Below are 12005 nucleotides of genomic sequence, written 5' to 3'. Positions count from 1 at the left end.
ATACTAACAGTACTAACACTCCTATGTATCCTCTTAGGGAGGTACCAGTGAGGCAAGCACAAATGCGAATTCCACCCCCCCACACACACACACACACCAGCAGAGAGGTTAGAATTTTTAAAAAGGAAATAAAGTCTTTAATTGAGGACCCTATAGGATTACAGCAGTTAGATCAGTTTCTAAGGCCTAATCTGTATTCCTGGGGGGGAAATGATGTCAATCTTGAGTATATTATTCACCAGAGAAGAGGGGGAGGGGAATGATTAGTTGGGCAACTACGCAAGAATGGGAAAGAATCAACCCCCCACGGACCAGGAGTAATTCTGACGAGCAGAAATATCCACTTGCTGACCCCAACTGGAATAATAACAACCCACAACACAGAAATCATATGAGAGACTTTGGGTCAGAATGAGAAAAATACTCGGGGATGAATCCTGAGGACCCTGTAGCCCAAGGGTTTTTGAAAGTTCATTTTGTGATTAAAGCCTGGCCAAATATACAAAAAAAAAAGCTCCAGAAGGTGGAAATATGGAGCAAACAGTCAGTGGAGATCCTTCTGTGGGAGGCCGAGAAGGTGTATGTCAGGAGGGCAGATGAGAGAAAAGCAGACAGCAAAACTAATGGTATTCACTGTGGACCAGGTAGTGAGGCAGAGGGCTGGAGATAGAGGAAGAAAACTTTCAGGCACAGGATGGAAGGGAGAGGAAGAGACAAAGGAATGGCAGGCAAGGAAAGCTACCTGTGTTGCAGCCTAAATCCTAGCAGGAACAGCCTTTGAGAAAATGTTTTAAATGTGGCTGGGCCAGCCGCTTCAAATAGGAGTATCCAGAGTGGAAGAAAGAGGAGAGATTGTTTGCTGTTATAAATTCAAAACAGGAATCAGGGCTTCTCAGAAAGCTAGTCCCACTGAGAGCCCCTGATAAATGTAAAGGGTTCAAGGGTTGAGATAAGGACAGCAAGATCACTCTACAATTATCGTCACAGGCAAAACAGACTTAGCATAGGGAGATTAATAAAATTTATTACCTATTGTTGATGGGCTGGAGCAGTGAGAAACAAAGAAATAAACTGGGGGCACCTTCCCCCATTGACCCTACTCCACCTCCTCCCTGCCCTGAGTAGTGCAGGGGGTGGGCACGAGTGAGGGTGCAGTCAACCCGCATGTGGTGCTTCGTTTCTACCACTCCTCCACAGTCACTCTCTTCCCTGCTCCGGTGCAGCGTCCCTCCTGCAGGATGCCGTCCTTCCTGGGCTGGTCCTATGTGGGCTTCTCCACAGGCAGCGGCTCTTCAGGTCCATCCATCAGGAGTGGGCTGCTCTGTCTTGGGACCCCCCAGGAGCGGCAGATCCCCCTGGATCACCTGTTCCTGTGTGGGCTCTCCACAGGCTGCAATGCGGAGATCTGTTCCGCCGTGGTACACCATGGGCTGTAGGGGGACAGCCTGCTCCACCATGGGCCTCTCCACAGGTCACAGGGGAACTTAGCTCCGGCGCCTGGAGCACCTCAGACACCTGGTGACTGGTGTCTGCTCACCCAGATGTTTCAAAGACCTTAAAATCTTAAGACCTTAAATTCAGTTTATCATGGTCAGTGTTTTCCTAGGAATGGCCTCAGAAGAGCAGGGTTTTGTGGTCCATCCAGGCTGCAAATTGTTTCTCACAAGCTGTAACCCTAAAAGATGATAGACTTCACAGGACTGGGCTTTGGAAGGAAAGGTCTCCTTCCTACCTAACACCAATGACTGGTCATGTGAGAATCTAATAAAACTGAGCTTCAGTGCCTCTATAGGGTTTATGTTTAAATGCAGCAGACTTAGAGGTCCATTGCCTCCTGGCAAAGAGCTTGTGAGACAGCTGCATCTGAAGAGTAATTAGGGCTACTTATGAATCAGCACCAAAGAAGCTGCATCAGGGAAGAGAAATCATTTCACTGTGGTTTGGTCCTTTTGACTTATCATGGGCTGCTAAGATGGAAAAGATGAATCCAACACCCTTTGCACTATGCTTGTGCTGCTGCTGTTACCTTGTTCTCACCTAACTGAAGCAAGGGGGTGATTTAAGAAGCCAGCTGACGCTACCAAAAACCAAGGGCACCAAGAGGCAATGTGCTCAAAATATCACTTTCTCATAGCTAATAATGTTCTTTAAATGACTTTTCCCTAAGGGTTTGCAATGTCAGGTATGCTTATAGAGCATGAAGATGTTCCTTGAGTTGTGTTTGGTGCCTCTTGCTTGAAAACTTGTGGCATTTCAGCAGCACACTACAGACCCAGAATGATGAAACACAGTAGACAGGACTGATGTGGTAAAGTACCTCTAGTCTTTCTTTATTTCCAAATAGCATTGAAAAACAAAGATGCAATGAGGAACATGGAAATGCATGGCCCATAAGGTGCAGCATTGTCTGGTCCATGTTGCCAGCACCAGCAGAGCAAATGGCCAAGAGGCAGAGGAGGCAGCTCCTGATCAGGTCCGGCAAAGTCAAGCCTTCTGCACTGCCCAGACTCTCCACCTACCATTGGTGTTGCTTCAGTTGCCTGGACAATGAGATATGAAATTCAACTAATTACCTGGACTTTGTCAGATTGGTTTGGGGAAGCCAGGCCCTGCAGTCCCAGCAAGGGGATCACAGCTGGAGGGCATTGAGGCAGGTTTTCTGTGCTTGTTGTTCCTTCTAGCTCTGACCAGTGAATAGAAACTCTTGGTCAACTAGATGCACCAAATTCCCAGACCACCTCTGTTCTCTGCAACCTCCAAACATCGGCTTTTGTCATCCACACAGAACCTGAAGACAGTCTCAGTTCCACCTGCCCTCGCAGCAGGAACCAAAGGTCCCTTTAGCAAAGACCTAATATCCTTTGGTCACCTGAGACTCGGCATGTGGCTGGATGTCCCACCCATGCGACACATGGCAAGCCTAGAAGAAACACATCTCTGAGTCCACCCCTGTGACTGCTCTTAAAATGCCACGTAGACTTGGTTTCACCAGCCATATCTACACTAGAAGATAGAGTAGGCTTGTTCCCTTGTCTGAGGTTGCCATGGCTCAGCCCAGCTGTCCAGACCACCAACCTTTTTCTCGCTTCACGACAACCTGCACATCCTGATGGCCCATTGGGAATGGTTCATGGCTCATGCTAACTGTCACATTGTGCCCAAGCAACTGGTAGCAATGCTGGTGGTTTGAGCCAAACCCACATCACAGAGGTACCAAAAATTTAACTGTGTGAGCAATAGCAGAACAGCACCTAGGTCCATGCCATCTTTAGTCACCAGCACTGATAAAACCACTAATTCCAACGAACATGGCATTTTTGGCATTCTCTGGCATCACCCCATCTCTGGCCAACTCAAAAGTATTGGTGATCTCATCATAGCTCAGGCTACATGGGCTAATGCTGTCCTCTGTGCAGAAAATAATATTCCTATGGATCTGTAATCCTTGAGTAGGTTTCTTACCTCCAAGCAGATAAATAAAACCAAAAGAACTCCCTTCATACTACAGTGTCACCAAAGTACACACAAATCCACATACCATTTCTACTGTGTCCCAGTCCCCCCACTGCTGATCTGCAGGACCAGTGTCAGATGTACAGCTCGAAGGACCAGCCCAATGTGCCAAAGGGCATGCATCTCAGACACCAGCACCAAGTCTGCTGGTCCTGCAGAGACGGTGGCCAACAGGGAAGAAGCCCTGCAGAAAAGTACACCTGTGACAAGACACCTTCACCCCCTAAAAGGCTGTTTGAGGGATCAGTATATTGTGCATCTTCTGTTATTCTACTCTTGTGCATGGTGATGATCAGAGGAAGAACAGAAGCCACCTTGGGCAGCCAGGCAGCATGGGGATACCTGGGGAAAAGCTACGTGAAAGCAGTGCATGTAGCGCCAGACACAGAGCCACAGTGGACAGCTATCTTCTATCTTTAGCGGCCTTTGGAAAAGGCTTCATATGCTTAACAATTAAGGTGTTAGGACAATATTGGATTCATAGAATCATCAAACTCCTCTTTCTCAAGCTTATTCTGCTATGAAAGAGCCCAGGGGAGCCTGGGAAGCCTTGGAAGGTTGTGGTTAGCTCCTGTGGTTATGTCGCCGAGGCGATCAGCTCCGGGTAGGCACACTTCTCAGCGCAGCGGGGGATGGCAGCCGACAGGGAGCTTGCCTCAGCCGCCACAGGCCCACGGGAGCGCGGAGACCCGACAGGTGCCGGCAGCTCGCGCGAGAGCAGCTGGCGAGGCATGGGCGGGGCCAGCAGGGATGGCAGTGCCCGTCCCCCCGCCCAGTAGCCCTGCGGAGCTGGGCCGTTCTAAGCGGCCGAGAGGGATGCGTCGGGTACACCTTTACTCCGTACCCGGACCTGTACGGGCCAAGGGCACCGCTCACAGAGGCAGCGAACAGACGCAGCAGTCTGCACAGAAGGGCGCAAGAGGGCGTCTTTGTTTCCAATCCTAGTAGCATACGCAACCTCAGAGATGGTCTTCACTCACCGCAGAACACATTCCCTGGTGCTTGTTGGAGTCACTGCATCAGCTATGTCAGAGGTGTAGACTCAGACAGAGCCTCTGATGGCGGACGCATCTCTTCAGGTCTCAGGTTGCAGGAAGTGCTTGGTGCCCCCTCAGGAGGCCTGGGCTAACAAGTCAGCTCTCCTGTGGAAGATGTGCTGTTGTCCATGACCTGTGTTGTCAGGTAAGGGAGTTACAGGAGGAAGTCAGCACGTTGTGATGTATCTGAGAAGATGAGCAGGAGACAGACAGGGTGTTCTATAGCTCCCAAGAGTCCCAACCCCATACAGCAGAGGTCAGAGGGCTCCGTGCTGCATGAAGCAGTACATCATAACGCTACAGAAGAGGGCTGGAAGCTTGTCAGTTCTCTTGCCCCTCCTGCACTGAGGAACAGGTTCAGTGCCCTCCAGGCTGAGGATCAGTTGGGCAAGACTTCAGGGGAGGCAACCGGGCTGACAAACCCTGTACCTAGCAGGAGCACCCAGAAGAAGCAGTAGGTGATTGTTGTGGGTGACTCCCTGCTGAAAGGTACAGAGGCACCCATCTGCCCACCTGACCTTTTGGCTAGAGAGGTTTGTTGCCTGCCAGAGGCTCGGGTAAGAGATAGTCTGTTACCCTCTGCTGCTTTTCTGTGTGGGTGCTAATGACACCAAGGGTAAATTGGAAGCCATCAAGCAGGACTTTAGAGCTATAGGCATAGTGGTCAAGGGTCTGGGAGCCCAGGTCATTTTTTCCTCAATACTTCCAGTGAGAGGGAAGGATCAGAGGAGGAGGAGACATACTCCAAGTTAATGACTGGCTGCACTGCTGGCGCTGGCAACAGGGATTGGGTTCTATGACCATGGAACCCTGTTTGAAAATCAAGAACTGATGGGGAGAGACAGTATCCACCTCACTAGGAGGGGCACGTGCGTCATTGCTAACAGGTTGGCCAACCTGATAAGGAGGATTTTAAACTAGGAAAGATGGGGGAAGGGGAGAAATACAAGGACAGGGTAGGCAGTAATAAGTGGCTCAAGTCAGGGTGCCTCCAAAGGGTGCATGCAGCCAGGGAAGTGAGTGCAGGACATGACTACAAAGGACTCTCTTGCACCCCTCCTGGGAAACCTGTAGGCTTGGTCACCTCCCTGAAATGCTTGTACAGAAATGCACGTAGCATGGGGAATAAACAGGATGAATTGGAGATCTGTGTGAGGTCGCAAGGCCCCATCACAATTACAGAAACATGGTGGGATAGCTCACATGAACAGAATGCTGTTACAGAGGGCTACATGCTTTTTAGAAAGGACCAACCAGAAAGGTAAGGTGGTGGAGTTGCACTTCATGTGAGAGAGCAACTGGAATGCATTGAGCTGTCTAGGGGTGGATGAAGAGCAAAGTTGAGAGCTTATTGGTAACATTAAAGGGCAGGCTACCATGACTGATACCGTTGTGGGAATTTGCTACAGGCCACTTGATCAGGAAGAGGAAGTAGATGAAGCCTTCTTCAGACATGGAAGTAGCCTCACAATCACAGGCCGTGATTCTTATGGAGGATTTCAACCACCCTGATGTCTGCTGGAAAGACCATATAGCTAGGCACAAACAGTCTAGGAAGTTCCTGCAGAGCACTGATGATAACTTTTTGACACAGGTGGTCGAGGAGCCAACAAGGACAGGAGAGGTGTGCTGCTAGATCTTGTCCTTACAAACAGAGAAGGGCTGGTTGGAGATTTGAAGGTTGGGGGCAGCCTTGGCTGCCGTAACCATGAGATAGTGGAGTTCAGGATATTGTGAGAAGGAAGCAGGGCAAGAAGTAGGATTGCAGCCCTGGACTTCAGGAAAGCTAACTTTGGCCTCTTCAGGGACCTACTTGGAGGAATCCCATGGGTCAGGGCCCTAGAAGGAAAGGGGGTCCAAGGGAGCTGGGTAGTATTTAAACATCACTTCCTCCGAGCTCAGGATCTATGTATTCCTATGAACAAAAAAAGCAAGCAAAGGGGGCAGGAGAGCTGCTTGGATGAGCAAGGAGCTCCTGGAAGGACTCAAATGGAAGATGAAAGTATACAGAATGTGGAAAAGGGGACAGGCCACTTGGGAAGAATATAGGGACATTGTCAGAGGATGCAGGGATGTAACAAGGAAAGTCAAGGTCCATCTGGAGTTAAGTCTGGTAAGGGGTGTCATGGACAACAAGAAGGGTCATATATATATCAATAGCAGAAGACTAAGGAAAACATGAGACTGATGCTTAATGAGGTGGGTGCCCTGGTGACAAAGGATACAGAGAAGGCAGAATTACTGAATGCCTTCTTTACTTCAGTCTTCACTGCTAAGACCAGCCCTCAGGAATCTCTGACCCTAGAGACAAGAGAGGAAGTCTGGAGAAAGGAAGACTTTCCCTTGGTCAAAGAGGAGCAGGTCAGAGACCTCTTAGGCAAACTGACACCCACAAATCTGTGGGCCCAGACAGGACGCATTCATGAGTGCTGAGGGAGCTGGTGGATGTTACTGCTAACCCAACATCTTTGAAAGGTCTTGGAGAACAGGAGAGATGCCTGAGGACTGAAAGCCCACGTCACCTGAGTCTTCAAAAAGGGCAAGAAGGACCCAGGAAACAAATAGCTGGTCAGCCTCACCTCCATCCCTGAAAGGTGATGGAATCACTCATCCCAGAGATCATCTCCACGCACATGGAGCAGAAGGTGATCAGGAGTAGTCAGCATAGATTCAGCAAGGGGAAATGATGCTTAACCAATCTGGTAGCCTTATACAATGGGATGGCTGGCTGGGTAGATGAGGGGAGAGAGTGGATGTTGTCTACCTTGACTTCAGCAAGGCATCGACACTGTCTCCTCATAGGCAAGCTCAACAAGTGTGGGATAGATGAATGGCCAGAAGTGGAATGAGAACTGTCTGGATGGCAAAGCACAGAGGGTTGGGCTCAGCAACACAGTCTAGTTGGAGGCCTGTAGCTACAGGTGTCTCCCAGGGGTCAGTACTGGGTCCAGTGTTGTTCAACTTTTTCATCAATGACCTGGATGATGGAACAGAGCGCACCCTCAGCAAGTTTGCTAAGGACACAAAACTGTGAGGAGTGGCTGATACCCCAGAGGGCTGTGCTGCCATTCAGAGGGGCCTGGGCACGCTGGAGCACTGGACAATGTGGAACCTCATGAAGTTCAACAAAGGCAAATGCTGAGTCCTACACCTATGGCAGAATAACCCCATGCACCAGTACAGGTCGGGGGCTGACCTGCTGGAAAGCAGCTCTGAGGGGTAGGACCTGGGATTCCTGCTGGACAGCAGGTTAACCATGAGCCAGCAATGTGCCCTTGTGGCCAAGAAGGCTGACGGTATCCTGGAGTGCATTCAGAAGAGTGTTGCCAGCAGGTCAAGGGGGGTGATCCTGCCCCTCTACTCAGCCCTGGTGAGGCCTCACCTGGAGTACTGTGCCCAGTTCTGCACTCCCCAGTACAAGAGGGACATAGAGCTCCTGGAGTGAGTCCAGCAGAGAGCTACAAAGATGACGAGGGGACTGGAGCACCTGTCCTACAAGGACAGGCTGAGAGAACTGGGCCTGCTTAGCTTGGAGAAGAAAAGACTGAGAGGGAATCTTATCAATGTCTATAAATATCTGAAAGGAGGGTGTCAAGAGGATGGGGCCAGACTCTTTACCGTGGTGCCCAGCAACAGGACAAGAGGCACCAGGCACAAACTGAAACACAAGAAGTTCCAGCTGAATATGAGAAAATATTTCTTTACTGTAAGGGTGACAGAACACTGGAGTAGGTTGCCCAGAGAGGTTATGGAGTCTCCTTTGGAGATAATCCAAACCTGCCTCTATGTGATCCTGTGTACCGTGTGCTAGGTGGCCCTGCATGACAGGGAGGTTGGACTAGATGATCTCCAGAGTTCCCTTCCAACCTCAACCATTCTGTGATTATGTCCATCCCTTGGTAGCCAAATACACACCCTGTGATTTCTGTCCACCACTTTGCTGCAATGATGGTGTTGTCTGGCTGTCACTGAAGATGCACAAGTATATACATACTGTTTATGCTGCCTTTGCAGCCCTTTTCATTTAGGGGTCTAAAGCCCCCAAACTGGTGCAAGTCAAAAAGTGGCCACTCTGCCTTCCTCCAAATTGAAAAACTTCCTTTATTTTCAGTCTTCTACTTCTCAAGGCTTTGCTCCTTGCTGCTAGCAGTAGGAAGCTGGGAGGAAGATTTTTGCTGAGTAGTTTTACTATTGAGCAGGAGGTTTCTTCTGCACAGATGTCAACAGCATGATGGCAGCTCTGGGGAATGAGAATTTCTCTGGACATGTGGCTGAGACAATGATTCTGGTGCCATTCAGTGCACTTCATGTCAGGTCCTGATCATAAGGAAATCCCTAGGGAAAATGCACCACTCCTCCACAACATCTCTGTCCTGGCACACTAGTGACACTCCCTTGTACAAGCACCACAACACAGAGATGTTGGGCCATATGTGACACCAAATTCTACTTCAAGAGCTTGAGATGAGACCCACATGTAGGTCTATACCACTATGTGAGAGCACATCATTCCTCCCACAAGGCTGAAAGCTCCATTGGGTTATACATTATACAATTACTTTCTCATGGACAAATGAAGGATCCTTGCTCCAAGAGCTTACGGTCTACAAGAAGAGAGCCACTGCTCCACCACTATACAGGCAATATGCCTATTTACACTCACAAAAATTTTGGTCCTAGTAGAACCTGTCTTTCACAATGAGATGGTGCAGCCATCAGCTGATCTGGAGACATGAACTTGTCTGCTCAACTCTCTCTCTCAATTTGCAGTGCCAGACCATTTCTTGCCATTATTCTTCCCAGCTCTGGTTTGGATCTGCAGACCTAGCAACCTTCCTCCAGCCCACAGAAGAAAACACAGAAGAAAGTACCAAAAGAAAATCCTTTCATGGCTGCATGAGCCCTGGGGCCTGCAAGGGTGTCTAACCACTGGAGAGACAATGGAATGCTCGACCAGGCAGAGGAATAGGTGAGATACTGCATAATGCCAGACCCAACTCTCCCCTGCTTTGGCCTCACAAGCTGTTGGCACTGTGCTTGTCACCATGTATTTGCAGCAGGATGAGAGGTGGGGAGGCAGACTCCTGAACCCAGACTCCTGTCTCTGAACCCAGACTGAGGACAGTGGGGAGAAATCCAGACTGCTACAATACTGGGACAACTCTGACGTGGCATGTGCCTGACAAAGCTTTTATGATAGGAGATATTAATTGGTTAATTCATATCTTGAGGAGGCACACCCTACCCATTGCCTCGGCCTGGTGCAGGTGAGCACCCTGTGGATAGTCCCAGCACTCCAAAACTTTGCCTGATACTGATGCATCCTGTGTACAACGTCAAGGAACCTAGTCAGAGATTTAGAACGTACCTGTCCTTGCCAGGCTACCAGATGGGTGTTGTAAGGCTTTGAAATATAAGGCAACCCTGAGGCTCACTGAGTGTGCCAAAACCCCACACTCCTTCACACCACAAGGACCACAGCCTCCATAGAGGAGATTCCCCAAGGCCAGAGGAGATACGGAAGGGGAAGACCCTGAGTCCAGGGGGCACATTGAAGCAGGAGAGAACTACATTTCTGTTGGGTATTTGGAAAGCATCTGCAAGGGAGTTCAGGTCCCTGACCTGCCCCTCCAGGATCATGTGCTTTTAACAAGCAAATGAACAAAAGCGGCTTGAGTCTGAATTACATCTGTTAAAAACGTACGTAAGAAATATATACCCTTGATAAATCCCTTCTCCATTTTAACCACTTTTTCCAACCCAGAAATTAGAGACTGAGACTATGATTAAATAAATACCAGTGTGTCACTTGGCTGTTCCCTTTCCCACCTTCCTTCTTCACTCCTGACCCTCCAAGACAGTTGATTTACAGTTTGTGCAATACTCCACCAGGCCTCGCAGAAGGCCCACAGCTCAGCCCAAAAGCTGATTTTCCCTCCTAGGCTCCAGGCTCTCTGCAACATCCTCCAACTCATCCAGGATTTCGGAGAAAGATGGCCTCTTAAACGCTTCCACCTGGAACGAGAAGGGAGAGGCTGAAGATGACACCCTGGACAGGAAAGTGGGTGCTTTGCAGCAGCTCTCCTGGGTCCCCCATGGCTGAGCAATGACATTCGTCCATCATCAGCACTGGCCTGGGCCATGCACCTTCCAGCAGAGCTTCCTGGCATTACTGCAGTGATCCAGGCACAGACTGCTGCAAATGAGCAGCCACAAGACAGATCCCAAGGCACAGTACAGCACAAGCAAAGACAGCAAGATGCTGAAGTCATGGTGTGTCAGGCCAAGTTTCAACAGGGTGCGGGTACTGTTCATCCCAAAGCCAACCTGAACAGTGCAGGGTCAGGGCTGTGCAGGGGAAAGACTGGAGGTAGGTGTCAGGAGGGAGATGTCTCATTCCCTGGGCTTTTTCATGATAGTCGGAATCTGTCTTATCTCCCTGACACAGGTCATTGTCAGTGGGCTGTGATCCCCCTGTCCTCCCAGTGCCATTGGGGTATCCTCAGAGTTGGGGTTTGTCCCTTTTCCTTTTGAAGGGCAGAGAGGTCCAGGTCCCCCTCCTTCTCTTACAGGAGAGAGTATACCTCACACCCTGCTTGGAGAACCCACAGTTTCTTCCACAAATGCAAGGGCTGCCAAGGAACACAGCCTGGGGCACTTAGGCACCTCCAGCCCAGGCCCCCACTGTGCCATCCTGAGGCTGCCCTTGTGCCTGGCCCTGGGGAAGCCTGCACCAGAACCTGCCCAAACCTGCACATTGCACAAAAGCAAAGAACAGCCCCAAGAGCCATTTCTGGCACAAGCACATTATTAATCAATTTGCATTAGGAAACTGTCTGTCAGAGATACAATATCTGAAACACATACAAACCAAAGCAAGTTGTTCATGTGAATTACTCCTCTGATCCGGGGCGAGTTATTCACATGTCCTTGGGACTCGTGCTAGAATTATTTCCATTTGCTGCCTTGAGCAACAAATTGAGTTGCATTATGATCACCTAATTTCTCCTGATTATTGCCTTTTTTTTCCTTCCTTTCAAAGATAAACTTGAATCCTTTCTTTCTACTTTGCATCCTGAGGCAGCACAGGGAGGTCCCCCAGCTTTCACCTTTACCTTTTATGCCAAAGCAACACAGGTTGGAGAAATCTGCTCTGATGATACCTGCAATGCTGGTAATGGTGAGGCAGTGCCTTCCAGAGAGAATCAGCTAGGTGTCTCTGCCTGCAGTCTGGCTAAGTGGGGATCAGACATAGTCACCAATGTGCTTCCCACTTTGGGGTTGATATACAAGGGAACAGGCAGGACCTTGTGATGTTTTGGGCTGTAATACACAAACCGATCACTTCTCCGAAGTGTTTCTTAGGGCAAACCTATGCAATGGATGAAAGCATACTACTGCTCCAGGAAGACTTCTTCACTTCAGAGCTTCAGTGGCAGAACCCTGTGCTGGCAC

At 49.5% G+C, this 12005-nt stretch overlaps 1 protein-coding gene across 2 annotated transcripts in view; it reads right to left on the bottom strand.

Moving 5' to 3' along the window:
• Positions 1 to 2325: 2325 nt before the first annotated feature.
• The window catches only part of LOC118260718 (dual specificity testis-specific protein kinase 2-like), a 33325-nt gene continuing 23645 nt past the window's right edge, over positions 2326 to 12005 (bottom strand). Inside the window, exons 9-10 of one of the 2 annotated variants that reach the window (XR_007709022.1) lie at positions 10349 to 10565; positions 2326 to 2540 (exon numbers count right to left, since the gene is read on the bottom strand). Coding sequence is in view for 1 of the 2 variants with exons in the window: in XM_035571154.2 (XP_035427047.1) it covers positions 10464 to 10565 (102 nt within the window). In the remaining variant the exon portion in view is untranslated. Of the gene's footprint in view, positions 2541 to 8756; positions 10566 to 12005 lie in introns of those variants that run through there. The other variant, XM_035571154.2, reaches the window with a different exon arrangement.

This window comes from Cygnus atratus, chromosome 19 (assembly GCF_013377495.2).
Source record: "Cygnus atratus isolate AKBS03 ecotype Queensland, Australia chromosome 19, CAtr_DNAZoo_HiC_assembly, whole genome shotgun sequence".
NCBI classification, from domain to species: domain Eukaryota; kingdom Metazoa; phylum Chordata; class Aves; order Anseriformes; family Anatidae; genus Cygnus; species Cygnus atratus.
Note: the sequence above shows the minus strand (reverse complement) of the source record. Positions and strands in the feature narration are given on the sequence as shown.